Here is a 21,030-nt window from a genome sequence, read left to right as displayed (position 1 = left end):
CTACCTGTCACACATCAAATGACTCCATGGCGGTTGTGAAACAGATGTTCCCTGGCAGACTGATTTCGAAAAGAGGTGATATCCCATGGCCCCCACGTAGTACAGACGTGACGTCTCCTGACTTTTTTTTTGTGGGGATACCTCAAGAATAAAGTCTACAGCAATAATCCGAAAAACATCAATATAAGGAAGATGTTTATAGTATGCTGTCAGAGTGGCAAAATTATAACCAACTTTATACTGATGGATCTAAAAGTAATACTGCTGTCTCTATGGCAGTTTATGACATACAACTGCGGAGTGGGTTTGGTCATAGGTTAAATACCTTGGCTAGTATATACACAGCAGAATGTGCTGCCATATATGCTGCTCTAGAATATATTGGAGAACAGTCATATAATTATTGGATCGTTATAACAGATAGCATGAGTGTCTTTAAAGCTTTACAATATCCTAAATGTAATGTTACAACTAATTTCATCATTTACAATATTAGAGACAAATATCAATGCTTATCCCTAACAAAATATATTGATTTATTCTGGACTCCTTCAGACATAGGCGTGGAAGGAAATGAACAAGCTGATTATCTTGCTAAATCTATTGTGAATAGTAATCAGATACATACTGCTTTGAACATTCCCACACCACACACAGATGCACTGTCTCATTTTAAAGGTACATTCTTGCAAGACTTTCAGAATTATTGGCAACAAGTTGTTCAAACAAAGGGCAAATGGTTAGCCGACATTAAAAACGAAATCTCTCCTCCCTGGTTTGTTAAAAAGAAAAAATACTTACACAGAAAATTTTACACCACAATTTGTTGGTTACGTCTGGGACATTCTCGTAGTGGTGTTCATTTATTTAGGATCGGTGTTTTAGATTCTCCAACTTGTCAATTCTGTAATTTATCCATCGAAACTCTTGATCACATTTTCTTTGACTGTCCCCAATATAGTCTTCAAAGATTTACATTGATAGACTGCCTCTTGGATATTTATAAGAATGCTGAAGACATCCCGCGCTCACTTCAGCAGTTATTGAAAACTTATGACTGCTTCGTGCCGCTTTACAAATTTATAGTTTCAACGGTAGGCGAAATTTGAATATACGGCTTGGCTTTTGACACAATCCCTTACACAGACTTAAAACATATTCGTCCATAAATTATTATTGGACTTGTGTTTATAATGTAAATTTTAATGTATAAATGTAAATATTATATTTGTAGTTATACCTTAAATTAGTTTCATATTATCTTATAATTATATTCAACTAATATTCATCATTACTACTTATAATTCATGCATAATATATTTCTTATAACGTACATGAGATTTATATTTTAGTATTATATCATAAAAGTTTATTATTAAAAATAAGGGGCTAAGCTTGATCTTCATTGGAACAAGAATATTATCAATAAAAGACTTGGCTTCGGCCTTTCATGCGAACGTATATGTATATGAAGAAAATGAAACATGAAGAACATGAAATACTACTTTTATGGGAAATTGTACTATTTATGTTTGAAGATGAAGATTATATAAATACTTAGCTTGACTTTGAATAAGCTGTGTAACGTGAAGAATAGAAAATTAAGACTTGGCTGTATGGGCTTTTGACCCGTTTGCCTGTCCAGATGGACGAACAGAACCAAAAAAAAATGGTTATGGGCTTGTGAGTGACTGAGTGAGTGAGTCAAAGAGTTTTTTTTTTTTTGGTTCTGTTCGTCCATCTGGACAGGCTGAGTCAATGAGTATAATAATATATGAGTGAGTCCAACTCCAAAGCAGTTATTAGATAAAAAAAGTATAGTTTTAAGTTTTTGTTTTGTTGATTGTAATTATAAGAAATTAGTTATTTACTAATTTGCCTTTTTAGGTTTCGTGCAAATAAAGATCATTTGAAATTACTTTCGCCTTTTGAGCATTTGTTGAGTTTCCATATATTTTTATTTACTTTTAAAAATTAAAATATGGTGGGAATGGACGAAGAAATGAATAGGGACGAAGAATGCGAAAATATTGGCTTAGGATGCGCCTTAGAACACTTTTCCGAAGCAGAGGATGTGCTGAACATAATCGAAAATGTGAAAAATATTTATAAAAGTTCTCAGTTTGAAGTAGAATATGAGAGGCTTTACGGGATATTAAAACAGTACTATGAACAACCTCACTTGCTTGATCCCCATCTCGACAAAATATTGGGAAAGTTTCTGGATACCATTAAAGAGAAGGATTCTCCGCTTGAACTAAAACATGCGACATTTAATTATATGTATCTAATAATGAGAGTGCGAGGATATAAAGTTGCTGTAAGACATCTCCCACATGAGGTATGACTTCAACTTAAGTTTAGCCACAGAATGAGTATAGGTCAATTACAGCCACATGAGCAACATTTATATATTATCAATAACAAAGTTAGTCAAATTTATTTGAGCCTATTAGCTAAAGAGCTAAAGAAGAATAAAGATTCTTCTTATGTTATTTAGTTAATTTGTGTTACATTACTATAACTTATGTGAAATTTTCAGGTATCCGATCTCTTAACTGTTTTAAGTTTTCTTGAAACACAAGATCCTAATGATAAAGAAACTTGGAGAAGTAAATTTGTTTTATTGCTTTGGCTTTCGATAGTTGTGATCATTCCATTTCACATGAGCCGATTAGATGGTTTTGCTCCAGATAAACCAGGTTTGTTGATGTACTCATTTTTAAATTTCTTATTATATAGGAATAATGTCTTAAATCATTTATTTTGTGGATGTTTAAAAATATTGTTATTGAACTTGGGTAATATTAGTGTTTTCAGCCACTTTCTGTAGATTGTAGATATTGAAATATTGTTTGCCTTCAATGTAATTTTCAATGCCTTAGGTGCGGAGTGCTCAAACAAATTGACAGTTATGAAGAGAATCTTCGACATTTGCAAAACATATGCATTAAATAAAGATGCCTGTGCTGAAGCAAGTGCATATTTAGCCTCCAAGTTTTTTATAAGGTATGTTCAGTCAGTTTTGACATTTATTATAAAGTTTCATCCTCACATTCTAACATAGTGACTCATACTTAAAAAAATACAAAATATTCTTTATCATTTCATAAATTCAAAGACATCTAAACAGCTCAATCTCTTGCTGTTGTTTGCCATTACTTACACTCGTAATTGTTGTCATACTAGTGAAATTACTGGGCAAATGAGACTTAACATATTTTCATAAATATCAATTGTAGTAGTATCACTCAAAATTTTTGGAAAACTCAAAATCCTGAGTGGCACTTCAATGTAATGGACAGGATGTATCAATTACCATCAGCTGAATCCCGTGCTCATCTTGTCCCTTATTGTCATAAAAAAACTCACATATTCATCAGTATCGTAAAAATCACAAAAATTGCAAATATTGGTGTGTTTTCTTCTTGCTAGGTCAGATGTCAAGAGCTTATTCATGGGAGAGTTCTTCAATTGGGCTATGGATTTACATTCAAATATGCAAAATGAGAATGAAATACATTATGGTGTACTTGCGGCAGTTGCAGCTGTATTGAAGCATGGGAAAAGAGATGATTTGCTGCCATATGCACCTAAACTCCTTGAATGGGTCACTCATCAAAATTATAAGTCACACAATGCAATTCTCGTCCGAAAATATGGAGTGAAAATTGTTCAGAGAATAGGTAAATTTGTTTTTCTTTACACATCTTTAGAGCTTAGCTAAAAGACAGATGTTAAGTGTTAATTGGAAATACCTACTTGTCCATAGCAGTAACAGTATGATTCTTTTGTGGAAAAGGAGAGCAAACAAGTGAATGGGTCAACTGATATAATAATGATATGTGATCACCATCACCCATACTCTTCTTGCCAAGGCCAATTTACACTAGACAAGCAAATGCTTATTCTATCCCTGCTCTATTAAATTCTTTTAGTGTGAACAGATATAGAGCATTCTTTCGTTGCTCTGTCTTCATTTGCAAATATAATATGTTATGTTTTTAAAGTGATAACCCTCACTTCTAGGATTAATACACAAATAAAATTTGAAAAACAAAATTTTATGAACGATGCGGGATTCGAACCCGCGACCTCCGGCATTCCGTGCTGGTGCTCTCACCAACTGAGCTAACCGTTCGAGTACCGCCTCGTTATAAAATTTTGTTTGTTTTGTTCAACTCTCAGGTTGTGGCTTCATCTACAGGATCTACTTTACAGTTGATAACCTGCTCAACCCCAATATTTGCATATTAGGAAATTGACTTGAGATGTCGCTCTTATAAATCTAAACAATATGTTTTGTTTTTAAAGTGATAACCCTCACTTCTAGGATTAATACACAAGTAAAATTTTGAAAAACAAAATTTTATGAACGATGCGGGATTCGAACACACGACCTTCGGCGTTCCGTGCCGGTGCTCTCACCAATTGAGCTAACTGTTCGAGTTCCGCCTCGTTATAAAATTATTTTTGCTTTGTTCAACTCTCAGGTTGTGGCTTCTATCTACGGCACTAGAGCCCAGAGCGTGCGAACAGTTGCCTAGAGAGTCCTTGCGTGTTCCGCCGTGCTTCATGCTTTATTAATTAATAAATCCCGCGGCCGTAGTCGTCCGAATAAAATAGTATAACACTACCAATCACACATCTTATAAATCAGTGTATTGTGAAATTACAATATCCAGATAATTTAAAAGTTGGCATAGTGAGGTCTATCTACAAAAAAGGTTGTCACTCAGATGTCAGAAATTATAGGCCAATACCAATTTTATTATGTATTGACAAAATAGTTGAGAAGTACTTTGGACGGCCAATAAATAATTATTTAATACTAAATAAAGTCCTAAATGAAAATCAGTACGGATTTCAAAAATTGTTGCAACAACCAACTTCTGGCCATGTTCGCCAATGAGGTCCATGGACACCTGAATACAAGGCAGCATGTGCTAGTTGTTCTTGTAGATTGCAGTAAGGCATTCAAGACAATTAGATATGATATTTTTTATGAGGAGCTCAGCCTAAATGGTATACAGGCTATTAAAGTGGTTTCAGCACTATCATAGCAACAGATATACATCGGTCAAAATACGTGACATAGTTAGTGATAAAATATTAACCAAAGTGGGCACACACCAAGGATCAAATTTAGGACCAACAGTGTACTTAATATTTGTTAATGACATGTGCAATATTTTTGAGGGCATATCTGTATACCAGTTTGCTGACGATACTTATTCATTAGCTGCTCATAAAAGTTCTGGACTTTAAATCAAAAAACTAAAATGGTGCATTGGTCCCATAACAAGTCTATGTTCTCATGAAACCTCGAATGATGTTGTTGCTCATAATCACCACTGTCACCAGTCACCATCATGCGCGAACACATTGCCAGTGCGAGACATTAGAGATAGTAGAGTGTTCCTGGAAGGTCTCATATTGACACTGTTTGCGCAAGGCTAAGATCAGTACTCGGCAAGTTGTATATTTTAAAATATAAGTTACCCTATAGAACTCTTAGGCTTAACTATATGGCTTTAGCAAACTCAATAATTAAGTATTGCTTGAGTAGTTACGGTCGTACTTATAACAGTTACATTGAGAACATTTAAAAATTTCAATTTACATATAAGAAAGAAATATAATAATAATGAAATGTGTTTGTTTAAATTTTGCAGAATTGTAAATGTATACGAAATGATAAAAATTTCTGTTGTAATGAGAAGATATCACAAAAACTAAGTTAAATTAAATACAGCTATATATTATTTTAAAATTTTCATTAAGATCAATTCTGTAGTTTTTGCGTGAAAGAGTAACAACTACCTCCATACATTCTTACAAATTTTCGTGTTTATAATATTCCTAGGATTTAATACCAAGACCTGTGAAGGAGATATAGACAAGGTGAAACTAAATGGGTATACTATGCTTTGAACCAGACATTCCTTAGGTCATCTCTAATGACTATGTGAAGTCAGAAATGAATTAGCATTATATTTTAATACAATATTTAAAGTGCTAAGTTTTCGCAAAAACTATGATTCCCTCAACCCTAATCAGCTGTTTTTTTGAACTCTCTTTGACCTTAAACAGATGAAAAACGTAGATGTGACATAATATCAGATAATAGTAAAATGCCTACGATTTATTGCAGCTGTGTAGCAATTTGTGTTCTCATTTTGCCATGAATGCAAAGTTATTTTGTATGTGCATTTGCTTTAGCTGACATTGAAAATACTTCTAAATTTGTATTTACAGTAGTTATGTATTACCCAATAAAGATTTTTTTAATTCTAATCTTATTATGAAACTATGTTATGTTAGTATTTACTCTGATTTCCGCGAGTGTTACAAATTTAAATAAAACACGTTTAAAAGATAAAAACTAGTGTAATTGTAACTGTGTTTTTACATTTTGTGTTTTTTTTTAAATGTTGGGTTGAAAAGATCGGCCTGTCTGCGTTAATACTCTTTGAATTGTGCTTTGAAACACGATATTTACTGCTCTGTGTGTGTGTAAATGTCTATTCTAAAGGCACCCTACACACTGCACCATTTTTAATTCAAGATTTGTTTATTATGTTCGAAATTAAATGAGTTCACATTTTTGATAAGTTATTACGTAAGCACTTCAATGTAGAATTATTTGAAGTTTTCTTCAAGTTACATTGAAAATAATTCCAAATTTGTAATTGTAGATTATGGGTACCACAACGGTACTTTTTTCTGCCGTGAAGCAAAAATGTGTAAGCATTATTATGGTTTGGTCTGAATGGCACTGTAGCTGAACAGCTTAATAAGAACTTATTACTGGGCAAATGAGTCTTGACATTTTAATTCAAAAATGTTTTATCCAATAAAGATAATTCTATTACTCCTATTAAGAAATTGTTTTTCACGGTTTTTTTTTGTCAAATATTATCCATATTTGACCATCCTCGTATTAATAATATGTACTCCATTCCCGGACCGGGTTTGTACCCGGCCTGGGTATGGAATGGGGCAGTTATTGAGTTTTTCGTAGGAAATTTCTCACTAGCAGCCCATAGTTCAGAAATGTAGATGCTCGGCCCCTATTACGTGGGAATCAAACATAGTGAAACGTGGGTGGAAAAAATAACCCTTCAGGAATACAGACGTGAAACTGTGTAATGTTATGTTATTTCTTATTTTGTTTATTTGTTTCAATAACAGGAAGTAAAAAATTAATGAATAATAACATACACACAAGCCACATTTCATGTAGTGTGCATACTCCTTAATCATAGATTATTGTTTATGTTTAAGTCCATAGGTAGGTGACCTCATTCTGTTTATAAACAAAGGCCCCGCCTAAAGCTGGCAGTCTCTTTAAATTTAGGGTTGTCTAAGAAAAGAAATTGAAAAATAATATTTTTATTTCGTAGGGAAGTCTTTTTCTTTTTTTTTATTTATTTATTAAAACTTAAACATCACCATACTATTGCATATGACCCAAATAATGTACCATTGAAGGGATGTTATACCCTTTCTGGTTCACGTTGTATATACTATAGAAAATAATTTTGGAACTTAACGTGATAAAACTTGGCAGGTTTAACATTCCTCCGACCACGTGTGGCGTCTTGGAGGTACACCCGCGGCTCTCGGTCCCTCGCGGTGACACTGGCTGGGACGGCCGCGGCTGGGGATACGGAACCCATCACCGCACCACCAGATGATGATGACGACCAGGATATACCACAAGAAGTATTTTAGTACTCTTGCATATTTCCTATTCAGGCCATCTAGCAATATTGCAAGCATGCAACGCAGAGCAGCTCGAATTGTCGGCGACCGCTGTGCTCTGTGAACGGCTAGATCACTTGGCGTTGCGTAGAGCCGTCGCTTCACTGTGTGTCTTCTATCATATTTATCACGGGGCGTAAGGCGGGGGTTAGGATATCATCCCCACCATCTGGATGTGTGGTGTTCTTCCACAGAGCGGATTTCAAGAGACTTTCTACCACGTACTACACCAACATCCAATGCTGTGGAATCTTCCTTGTGTGTTGTTTCCGAGACGATACGACATGGCTATACCTTCAAAAATCCAGGTGACCAGTACGTTCGTTTGACATTCTTTTCCATTAAAAAATCTGAACTTGGCCTAATCAAAGGACAACAGGAGAAACGAGGATGTGGGTCACTTACGAATACCTAAGTGATCACTGCCTCATGTGCTGCCTGGAAATATCATACTCTGGAGTGTGTTAGTAGTGTAGTAATATCGTACAGTAATAGTTATTTATGCAACTGTTGTGTAATAAGGGGTATTAAAACACGAATGTGGATTCGATCACACTCGGCTTCGCCTCGTGAGATAATAGTATCACATGAGTGTTTTAATACCTAATTATCAACAGTTGCATACATGTTGGATGATGTTGGATGATGTAATGGTTATTAGAACATTGGGTGTTTTAATATTGGCATTAAGCTAACTGTTTCAGAATCTTTAATAGAGGATTTAAAGCATGGGTGTAGATAAAATTTATTATAAAATAGCTTGAGGGCGTTCGCTACATTTCCAGTCTGTGGTATTATTAACCTTTAACACACACTTTGTATCAACCACTACTACGACTGTTTACGATAATATGTTTGAATCATTACCTGCCCAATTTTCAGTACCCCACCCTCGGTCACTAGAGTGGTTTGACTAAATTGTTTATTTTGCGAATATAAATATATAAATAAATACAAGATGGTTCCTAACCAACCTGACGTTTTTTTTAATATACCCTATATATTAAAAAAAACGTCAGGTTGGTAATGGTTAGTTAATATATTTTTTAATATTGGTATTGGTAGAGGCTCCTGTTTCTCCAATTAAAACACTCATTAGGGTCCATTTTGCGTGCAGTGTTGGCGAGTCATTCCAACTAGCCCAGCTCCTTCCAGAAGGTCAGAACATTCCTGGGGAGCTCGCAGACTTTTTGGAGCATTGGCCCCTGCACATCATAATCCTAGAGATTAAATATAAATTATAAAAATAAAAGTAAAGCAGTGTCTGAAGACGAAGCTTTTCAACCAGTGTGTGTTGCCAGTAACTTACGGTACGCAAACGTGGTCGCTAACTATGGCCTGATGAGGAAGCTCATGGTCGCTCAGAGGGCAATGAAAAGGGATATGCTTGGAGTTTCTCTGCGAGATCGAATCAGAAATGAGGAGATCCGTAGGAGAACCAAAGCCACCGACATAGCTCAAATGATTGCGAAACTGAATTGGCAGTGGGCAGGCCACGTAGTTCGACGGACAGATAGCCGGTGGGGCAGAAAAGTCCTGGAATGGCGACCACGTACCCGAAACGCAGTGTTGGTAGGCCTCCACAAGATGGACCGACGATTTGGTCATGATCGCCGGAATACGTTGGATGAGGGCAGCGCAGGACTGATCTTCGTAGAGATTTCTGGCTGATGATGATGATGAATAGCTCAAAGTCAAGATCGCACTTTAACTTCAATGATAACATAACGTATTATTCTAAACAGTTTGTTATATTTAAGTGATACGCTTGGGATTGGATTAAACATACAAAGTTAATTTGTACCTACCAAAATATATGGACGATGCGGTATTCGAATCCGCGCCTCTCGTGTTAGTCTCAAGGCTCAACTAAGCCAACTGAGAGTCGCGGGTTGGAATGCCGCATATTTCAAAAGTTTTGGTACTTATTAAATTTAGCAATAAAGTTCTCAAATGCGATCACACACGACGGCGAAATTATTTGGGCCCTCACAAGATGGACCGATGACCTGCTCTTGATCGCCGGAATAGATCGGATGGGGGTAGCACAAGACCCGATAGTCATGGCGATCTTTGGGGGAGGCTTTTGTCCTGCATTGGACGTCTTCCGGCTGAATAATTAACAATATTACGACCATGCCTTATAGTGCAATTTTTACATGCAAAAATGATAACAGGATATATTTGTATATTTAAAATATTTTCTCGTTTTTCATAGGTTGAAGACGTTGTGGAGCTTCTGCTGTGTTCTCTTCGCGATGACGACAACGTGGTTCGTTGGTCGGCCGCGAAAGGCGTGGGCAGGATCGGTGCACGCTTGCCCGCCATAGCCGCCGCTGACGTGTGCGAGAGTGTTCTGACGTTGTTCGCTGAGCACGAGAAAGACTCCGCCTGGCATGGTGGTTGTATGGCGCTTGCAGAGCTAGGTGACTATTGTTACTATAGAATATACTTGCGTATAAATCAAATCAAATCAAAATCACTTTGTAGGCCAAGGAAATGACTCTTATGGATGTCAAAAGGTTTGTTTTCTTTTTATATTTAACACCACTTCGGAAAGGGTTGAGCTTTAATGAGATCAACATTTACAGCTTTATTTTGTTACAAGTCATTTCAGTTACGATGTATGGAAAGTGATGCAACAAAAATACTCGGAAAATAGTTGACCTACCAATTCGATAAAGTGTGACCAATATTTATTTGCTCTGGTGTTGCAAGACAATGTGAGTAGCGGTGATCACTTAACATTAGGTGACCCGTAGTACGAGAGCTTCTTTGCAAAGGATGCCAGCTAGATTATGGGTACCTCAACGGCGCCTATTGCTGACGTGAAGCAGTAATGTGTAAGCATTATTGTGTTTCGGTCTGAAGGGTGCCGTAGCTAGTGAAATTACTTTATTAATATCTTATGTCAAAAGGTGACGAGCGCAATTGTAGTGCCGCTGAGTATTATTGGGTTTTACAAGAATCCTGAGCGGCATCGCATTGTAATGGGCAGGATGTATATATTACCATCAGCTGAAGGTCCTTCTCACCTCGTCCCTTATTTTATTTAAAGAAAGTGTGTGTGTACGTATGTTTGCACGCAACAAATTATACTTCTTTGGCCTAACAAAGCAAAAATCCTTAAAATTATTTATTCCTTGTGCTATTCTATGTTTGTAGAAAGAACAATATTGTAAAAGTCATATATTTCCCTAGGGTACTGCGGCAGTATAAGGGCAGTCCATAACGGAACGAATTTTTCTACAAATTCAAATATTTTTATTCAAAATAGGATGTGACATGTGTCACTTATTGAAAGTCAAAACACTACCACCCATTCTAAAATGAATGCCTCAGGCCTGAGAAGAATGGGCGCAATAAACTTAGCGGGGTTTTTTTTTTCATTTTTTCATCAGTATATAGCACTGTGCAAGTGTTTGCAGTTCATATCGGAACATACCCATAAATAGTAATCAACAACATATTATCGCGTAGCAATAATTTTTTGACATTCATAAGTGTCATTTTCGTGACCTACTTGAATAAACTGATTTTGATTTGATTTGATTTCATTTGATTTGCAACGTTTCGGCGTACATTAAGAGAGTTGTCAAACTTCATGTCTCACTTTCCGGACGTTTTTTCCCGGTTAGGGTACCCCGCTGCATTGTCATAAGGAACTTTGTTCCAAAATATTATAATGATTGTGTGTTGTGAATGTATGTTTTGTTTTAATTTTAATTTTTAGTTTTTTTTAGTTGCTTACTTTTACATTATATTACTATACTATTTTTTCATTCTAAACTTGAAACCCCGCACTTGTTCAACTCAAAAATGCATGCCGGTTTGCCTGTAATTGGATTTACACCATAATTAATACTTATTTTGTTATTTTTATAAGCTAGTAAGGGCGCGTCCATGAATTACGTGAGATGTTGAAGGGGTGGAGGGGGTCGAGTCAAATCTTATCTAATCTTATGTTGGAGAGAGGGGGGGGGGGGTCTCGGTAAATATCACGCAATTTTTTAAGTTTTTGCCAGATTTTACATGCTTAAGATTTAATTTCAATCGTAATTGTAATACGATTAAGATCATTCACTAATTCGTTCGAAAAAAAAATATTTGGTTCATATTTCTACGTTATACATCTTTACAATAACAATCCAACGTGTTTATGTAAGAAACCCACATCACATGGGGGATAGGGGACGGGGTTGAATAAAATCTCACGACATCTCACCAGGGGGGGGGGGGGGGGGCAGAAAAGTCAAAAAAACACCTCACGTAATGTATGGACGCCCCCTAATAGTGTATAATATTGACACACTTTTTACACAAATTATCTTTCCCCAAGTTAAGCATTTATAGCCTGTGTTATGGGTTACAAGACAATGATATGTTTAATACAATATACTTACTTAAACATACATAAATACATTTAAACATCCATGACTCGGCAACAAACATCCATATTCATCATCCGGGACCTCTAGGTTAGTAGGTAGGATCGCTAACCACTCGGCTATACAGGTCGTCGTCGTGTATAATCTGTTGGTGAACCTAATAAATACATAAACAAATACATGTAGCCCGACGGGGTCTCCTGTCGCCCCCGCAGCTGGGCGCCGCGGTGGCGTGCTCCGTGCGAGCCCTGCGGCGTGACGACGTGCGCGCGGGCGGGGCCCGAGCCGCTCGCGACAGCGCGTGTCACGCCGCCTGGGCCTTCGCCAGAGCGTACGACGGGCCCGCACTCGCGCCGCACGCGGACCTACTCGCCAACGCTCTCATTGCAACCGCCTGTTTTGACCGAGAGGTGAGTGGGAGGGCTATCAAACTACCCTCATACGTACAAAATATTCAAATTCAACACGTACACCTTCCTTTAACGCCGGCAACGCTCTTTTGATTCCTCTGGTGTTGCAAGAGAATGTGGGCGGCGGTGATCACTTAACACCAGGTGACCTGTCCGCTCGTTTGTCCTCCTATTCCATAAAAAAAATCAAATTTAAATATTTTTAATCAAAATAGTATTTAAAATCACTCATTGAACGCCAAAAACTACCACCCATTCAAAAGAGAATGCTTCAGACCTGAGAAGAATGTGCGCAAAACTCAGCGAGCTTTTTTTTAAATATAAATATGGATTACAATGTGATATCGTACAATAAACATTTATAATTATGAGCCTGAGGGGTGTTCGCTTTATTCACAGTCCGTGGTGTCATTATGAAAATCGTTTATGCTATAATAACCTTTCCCACACAAACGTTTTTTAATTACAATTCTTTTAAATTTCGTAACACATTTGTTTTGTACATTTTCTGGGATCATATTGTAGAAGCATATACATCGCCCAACAAAAGACTTACTAACTCGACACAACCGAGTAGGCATAAAATAGGAATGCGATAAAACTTTGGTACTTTATAAAATCAGAGAAAAATAATTTAATACTATTATTAATTTATAGACGCAAACGGTATGTTTGAAACAATTTTGTTATTTTTTCGAAGTTCGATTTATTTTACCAGTGGGAGGCTCCTTTACACAGGATGCCGACTAGATTATGGATACCACAACGCTGCCTATTTCTGCCATGAAGCAGTAACGTGTAAGCATTACTGTTTTCGCACGTGCATAGTTAAGATATGAATATTATTGTGAATGGCTAATCAATTATGGCTAAAATAATGTGCCGACGTACCTGGTATTCCTGGACTGCTGCTGGGAGCCCCCGCCAGTCCTTTAGGAACTCCTGGTAGTAATTTGCACCCGACTTCCTTGGAGGTGCGTAGAAAAAGGGTTTTTGTGATGCGTTACATTGAGAACTTCTTAATATATATATTTGACCAGTGATTAAGTCTTTTGAAGGCCTTGACTAATTATATTATGATTAAATATGCGTATGTGACGATTTGCGTAAGAACTATATTGCTCAGTGACAGTTTTTTGTTATGTTAGCGGTGAGATAGACAACTGTGTTTATGTTAACGTCACAGATGACAGTGCGTCGGTTGTCTATGGTATTTCTTTGTCTACAGCATAGGTTCTCAGCATGGGCGATAACGCCCCCTTGTGGGCGTTTGAGACTTTCGGGGGGCAGTAGAAGACCCAGAGAAAATCAGGGGGCATTGAGATGGCACAGATGAGGCGTGGGTAGATTAAAAAATATAATCTAAAAAGGCAAAAAAAATCCAGAAAATACTCTAGAAAAAAACATATTCTCATAGTGGGCGGTGAGCAAAATAAGGGTAAGAAACTATGGTCTACAGGAATCATCGACCATAAATTAGGCACAACTAAATAACAATTAAAATAATAATTGCGGCGCATCCAACTACTGTGTTTCGGTCTGAAGGGCGCCGTAGCTAGTGAAATTACTGAACAAATGAGACTTAACATATTATCTCTCAAGATGGCGAGCGCAGTTGTAGTGCCACACAAAATATTTGGGGTTTTCAAGAATCCTGATCGCTCCGCTAAACGTCCTGCTCGTCTCGTCCCTTATTTTCATTAAAAATAGTAGTTACCTTAGATGAATTGGACATAGTTCCTGAGAAAACGTTCCAAACCACAAACATGACATTTTAAGGAATTCGTGCTTAATGTTTAGTAAATATTGGTGTATTCCATACATGTGGGTAGGGCTGCCAATTTTTGTCCGTCCATTAATATGAATCACGTGACCAGTTTTGTATTCTTAACTCAATTTCGAAATGATTCTTGTTTGGAACGTTTTTCTGGAATTACATCCAATTATATGTCTATATAGAGATTTTTGCTGTTAGACAACCGATGAAAACAGGCCAGGTTTTGTGTGCGTGATGAGCTACGTCTTATAATAGCGATTTATACGTCACTTTGTGTTATAGTGCGTGCATTTCTGAAGATAGAGGTTAATGTGATCTAGTGGTAACGACCCTGAAAAATATATGCGTGATTGAGATTTTGTGCGGTACCTACTAAGCTAGAGGTCCCGGGTTCGAATCACGGTCGGTGCAAGCATTTATATGATGAATATGGAAGTTTGTTTCCGAGTCATGGATGTTTATATGTATTTATGTATGTTTTAGTAAGTATATTGTATTAAATATATCGTTGTCTTGTACCCATAGTACAGGCTGTGCCTAGTTTGGGTAAAAGTGTGATAATATTTATTTATTATTATTATTATATGTTTAATATTATTATTTCAGATAAACTGTCGCCGAGCCGCGTCTGCCGCGTACCAAGAGAACGTGGGTCGCCACGGAATGTTCCCACACGGCATAGACGTGCTCACTACTGCCGACTTCAACTCCGTGGGGCCCAGGATCAACGCGTTCCTTGTGATCGCGCCTCAGATCGCCGCCTATCCCGAGTACGGACAGAATCTCATCGATCACCTGGTGGACTTGAAAGTGGAGCACTGGGACTTGGCAATACGGGAGCTAGCTGCCAAGTCGCTCAACAAACTCACTGATAAGGTATGTGTTTGGTGCACAAGTTGTAGGTTTATGTATTTTAGTTGATTTTATTTCAATAAAAACGCAGCTTGCAAAAACAAAATGAAGATATGAAATAACCCTCATACATACAAAATAAGATTGCGATGAAACTTTGGTATTTTATACAAACCGGAAAAAATAATTAATTGCTATCATTAATATATAGACGCGAACGGTATGTTTGAAACAATTTGTTATTTTTTCGAAGTTCGATTTGTCTTACCAGTGGGAGGCTCCTTTGCACCGGATGCCGGCTAGATTGTGGGTATCATAACGGCGACTATTTCTGCCGTGAAGCAGTAATGTGTAAGCATTACTGTGTTTCGGGGTTTTTCAATAATCCGGAGCGGCATTGCATTGTAATGGGCAGGTCGTATCAATTACCATCAGCTGAACGTGCTGCTCCAACAAACATATTGTTGGTGCTAATACTGACCATAGAACTGGAATAAAATAAGAAAAAGGAATAAAAGGCATTTATTTTCTCAAAATTGATTCCTTTAGTCCCAGGATCTAATCACTTAGATATTCAGCTGTGAAGTAGTAGGATTTACGACAGAGCCATTTCTTAATAAAACATTTAAATTTATTTATAGATAATGCCTGAACACTGGCTGGGACTTTATTATAAAAGTGTATACATATAGTGTGTTAGTTGTCACTGCTGTAGTGCCAACTAACTTACACGAATCAAGATAACTAAGGATCTTAATATTATATGCTATTATAGTTATTTCTAACCATAGTGATGATTATCTATCTGCTATCTATATATATATAAAAATGAATTGCTGTTCGTTAGTCTCGCTAAAACTCGAGAACGGCTGGACCGATTTGCCTAATTTTGGTCTTGTATTATTTGTGGAAGTCCAGAGAAGGTTTAAAATGTGAATAAATAGGAAAATGCTGCTAAATTAAATTAAAACAACAAATTTGTTTTTCCTTTGTGTGTCCGTACATAATTTCTATGAGAGAATTTATTGACGCACGGTTTGACAGTTCTGCTGTGAAGCAATTTCATTACGACAGCAGGGTGCATATTTTATGAAGTAATTTTTGATCTTATGATATATTATTTTATTTATTATATACAGAACAACGTCTGTCGGGTTAGCTAGTATTAAATACTATTTAAATATTAACAGTAGTTAAATAAATTTAATTATTAATTCGGATATCTTATGGCAGTTCATGACGTTGGTAGCGCTTGTAAACACGTCAAGCTTACACTACTAAAAGGTAATGAAACTGCAAACCGTACTGACGCACCAGGAGCGCGAAGGGGTGAAAGGGGAACGGGAGGGGGCTTAACGTTCCAGCGAGGTCCATGGATAATGTGGCCGTGAAGTACTAAGACTAAGCCTAAGCCATCGTCCATTTTTCGTTCGTCAGAAAATACGTGTCGTCTGGAGGCCCTTGAGATCTTATTCTATAAGAAGGTCTCCTTTCAAAAACGTGTACTTTTTAACTTATTATTAACTTATTATTGCTGTCAAAGTGCTTTTGTGCCTGTTTGATATTCGCCATTTTGGCGCTGTTGGCCATATAGCGAGAGTCTGCGGTACTAAAACTATTGAAGACAACCTCAGCAAACATCGATAGATGGTGGGAAACTATTTACAAAAAAAAATCGAGCGAAATTTATTCAAAATGCATAAATACTTCAGAGTATTTTACGTTCCTTTGCAGCCATTTGTATTATACGTCAAAATTAGTTCTGTGGACACTTGCTAGTGGCGCTTCAAATAGGCACAAAAAATTTGCTGTCAAACATATGAAACAGCCTGTCCAGTGGTATTTATACAGGTCAGTGTTATTTTTATATTAAATATGGCCTCCTTTAATATTTAAAATAGAAAACTTCAACAGTTGACATATTCGTCAGTTGATTTCTTGTCATAATTATTTTGTAAGTCGTAGGTTTAGTAACGTTTATTTAATTTTTTTTATAGTTTAGTTATATTGCTAAATACAGAATTACAGCAATAGTTATTTCATTATGCCGCAAGTAAGTGATAATTATTATATTTTATAATAAATCTAGCTGAGCCAGCAAACGTATTGCCGATATTAAAATCGCGATACAAAAGTAACTGTTGATCGTAGATGGGTGAAAATTTGAAGTTGTATGTATTTTTTAATGCTGACTCATAATCAAACAAATTTAAAAAAAATGTCGAAATAATTGAAAAAAAAAATATGGCGTGGACCACCCTTAACATTTAGGGGGATGAAAAATAGATGCTGTCCGATTCTCAGACCTACCCAATATGCACTCAAAATGTCATGAGAATCGGTCAAGCCGTTTCGAAGGAGTTTACCTACAAACACCGCGACATGAGAACTTTATATATTAGGTAAAAATTATTTGCTTTTGTCCATACCGTGTGCCTAGTACACGCAATATAATACCGCTGTGTTGAAAAAGGATAAGCTGCACTTGGTTGAAATATTATGTAATAATAACTGAATTTAAAAAAAAATAGGAACATGAAAGTAGCATCAATATCTTTATATATATAATTCTTCTGTACGTGTGTTGACAGTGAACTCCTGGACCGATTTGTATGAATTTTACTGTGTGTGTTCATTATTCATGATTTGAGGATGATAGATTTACAATTGAACTACCTCCTACATGACTGGGGCGAGTTTGATGATTTTTTAGATTCTCAAAACAGTCCATATATAATTCTCAGGCGTTAGTGATCTCCTAACAGTTGGACCGATTTTTCAAATTTAACACGTGTCCAGGACAACGTCTGTTGGGTCCGCTAGTATATATATATGTATATCTAATATATAAAATTCTCGTGTCGCGGTGTTTGTAGTTAAACTCTTCCGAAACGGCTTGACCGATTCCCATGACATTTTGTGTGCATATTGGGTAGGTTTGAGAATCGAACAACATTTATTTTTCATTCCTGATATAGCTGACCCGCCATACGTTGTTCTGTAGATGATAAAAAAATACTGTTTTATAGGAATTTGCCAATAATATTTCAAAACCATCAAGAATTAATTCTTATAAAATGCTCCCTGTTGTTATAATGAAATTGTTTCACAGTGGAACTGTTTTGACAGTGAGTGCGTGAAACCGTGCGTCACTAAATTATCTCATAGAAAATATGTCCATACTAAAGAAATATTGAAAATTTTACTGCCTTATTCATAATGACTAACTGGAGATTTAAAACATCGCTAATATACGCTTGTTAAAAAATAGTATTCATATTAGAGCTAAAACGGTAATTATTTCTTCAATAAAGCTGACGTGACTTATAGTAGCTAGGACCCTTCTATAAACTTATTTTAAGCACTCGAACGCAAAAAAACATGGCTGAAATCGATCAGCTGTTCGTTAAATAATGTGATAAATAGCTTCCCGCTCAAAGTTGTTGGATATTCGTCATAGATTGACAACCGAGAGACTTCAAAACTTTGATTTTTGAAGTTTGAAATTATTTTGACATCGACTTTTGACAACTGACAAACCATCGACATTGAAAAGATGTCTGTTTCCATTGACAGTTCCTCATTAAATTAGTTAAGATCATGTTTTTTGTACGAAATGGCAACATTGCGTACTATAGAGACGTATTATGAGTGATTTATCTAACGAATATGAATAAGGAATTAAATATTTATTTCGTTATTTTATACTTCTTAGTTTTTGAAGTCGGTTTTTTTAAAGTAGTTTTTTTTTATTAATAATCTCTATCTCGAAATATTTGACATTGGTTAAAGCTTGAATGTCTTCTACCTCCAACTCCTGCCAAACGACCGTTGATCCAACCCAATAATAAGCTTAATGCTTGTTATATACTATACGGCCACACTATCTCTGGATATCTCAGGAATGTGAAGCCCCCTCCCGTTCCACTTTCACCCCCTCGCGCTCGTCCTGTAGCATCAGCACGGTTTGTTGATTCATTACGGAAGTACTGCCGGAAATTTTTTTTTTTACCCTAACTCAAATTCTTTCATTGATTTTTCATCATTATAATAATAATAATCAGCATCACAACACAGCACCTTTACTTACATCAATCTATAATACTGAAAAAACAAATAGTTATTAAAATGGTCTTTGTTTGAGGCTCTTTCACGCCTAAATCACTGATCGTATCGACATAAAACTACCACCATTCGATGCGAAATTCATCGTAGATAGTTTATGGCCATTATTTTTTTTAATTTAATATATTTCTTTTTAATATTCGCCAAGCGAAGCGGGCGGGAACGGCTAGTTTATTAATAATAATATTCTAGTGATGCTTGTTTTGCGCACCGTAACAAAACGACGATGTGACGTCATCGACATCAGGTCCGCAGTTAGTGTAATAGGGTTGTATATGTTATTTTTTGTTCTCAGATGCCCGAATACGTGGCGACTGAAATTCTGCCGAAACTCGTGAAAAAAACTGAATCCATTGATTTGAACATTCGTCACGGAGCAATACTTGCCGTGGGCGAAGTTATACATGCTCTGTCGCAAGTCAGGCAACCCAATGGTATGTTTCAGTTTATAATTATGTGAATGCTTAATGTGTTTTAAATATTGCAACCAACCTACAGATGACGCGCGAGTTGAATGCAGAGTTCAGGAATGCGGTAGTGCTGTGACCTAATTATATCGATGACCATAATCATATTAGTGTGTCGATAAATTATATAATAATAATAGTTTATTTCAGAAAAAGTTCCATAATACTTGTTAGTAAAATGTCCTTAATAAATTATGTTAGTATAATTATAACTGAACAGGCACATGAAGCCGCATAAATGCCTTTATAATCGGCGCATCGTAATTCGTAATGACTAGTAATGGTTTGCAGAATGATGTTAGGGCTACCCCGTAACCTCTTCAGCAATGACGCAGTTCTTTTGCGTTGGATGGCATTGAAGTCGGCCACCCTCGCATCCGCGAACCATTCTTGTACTGAACTCGTAAGGCACTAAGCGTTCTTTGAGTAGTATCTAACCCACAGGCTGCTCGTATAGAAGGTTTGACAATATGCTTTGAAAAGCGTTATTTTAACCTCACTGTTACATCGAGCAAACGTGCGATTTAGCATATTACTCCTCACCGCCAGTGCCCTGCGTTCCCTTTCAATATCCATTTGGTCTTCGGTGACAATGACAATGCCTTAAGTTTACCATTTAACCTTATAATCAATCTCAAATGTTTGTTCTGCCTTTCCTCAACACACTCGTCTCAAACATTTTTCGCCATTTCTCATACTGGGCGATAAATAAAAACTCGTTTCAATTGGAACGGAACCTGATGGACTCGGATCAGTTATTATAAAATAAAAAAAATAACACGGGATCGCAACTTTAGTATTAACGCGGTAAGCGTACGGTAACTGTCAACGATGGCACTACACTACACTACACTACACTACACTACACTACACTCAAGGCGCGCGAGACGAGGCGTGCGGCAGCGGAGGACATGTTTCCGTTCTTTACACCAGACCCCGACTGCATTCATTCTACGTAGTGAGAATTCATAACCAAAATGGTAAGACCTGATATCTGGGTGTATTATTTATTTGTGCATAAATTTTCATATGTGTTAATGTAAAATTTATTTGATGGGATTTCTAGAGCTTTTTATTTTATTGTAAATGTCTGATGAATTTTGGAATTCATGAAAAATTATAACGAAATAAACACAACATTGTGAAATCAAGACGTATAACAGGGGAACAATCGGACCTATTCGATTTGGAAGACGTAGAATTTATAAAGCGACATCGGTTGTCTAAACAATAATTAGAACCTA

At 36.5% G+C, this 21,030-nt stretch overlaps 1 protein-coding gene across 3 annotated transcripts in view; it reads left to right on the top strand.

Annotated features, from left to right (window-relative positions):
* The first annotated feature begins 1,682 nt into the window (after positions 1–1,682).
* LOC126964959 (tubulin-specific chaperone D) overlaps positions 1,683–21,030 on the top strand; it is a 38,047-nt gene continuing 18,699 nt past the window's right edge. The window contains exons 1-10 of one of the 3 annotated variants that reach the window (XM_050808313.1): positions 1,683–1,815; positions 1,888–2,341; positions 2,543–2,702; positions 2,886–3,009; positions 3,436–3,686; positions 7,574–7,728; positions 9,986–10,193; positions 12,342–12,565; positions 14,949–15,218; positions 19,615–19,753. In XM_050808313.1, coding sequence (XP_050664270.1) covers positions 1,982–2,341; positions 2,543–2,702; positions 2,886–3,009; positions 3,436–3,686; positions 7,574–7,728; positions 9,986–10,193; positions 12,342–12,565; positions 14,949–15,218; positions 19,615–19,753 — 1,891 coding nt within the window. In that variant the 5' untranslated portion in view covers positions 1,683–1,815; positions 1,888–1,981. The other 2 variants (XM_050808312.1, XM_050808314.1) reach the window with 2 other exon arrangements.

This window comes from Leptidea sinapis, chromosome 6 (genome assembly GCF_905404315.1).
Source record: "Leptidea sinapis chromosome 6, ilLepSina1.1, whole genome shotgun sequence".
Taxonomy (NCBI): domain Eukaryota; kingdom Metazoa; phylum Arthropoda; class Insecta; order Lepidoptera; family Pieridae; genus Leptidea; species Leptidea sinapis.
The sequence above is the reverse complement of the archived record's forward strand: the minus strand, read 5'-3'. Positions and strand labels throughout refer to the sequence as shown.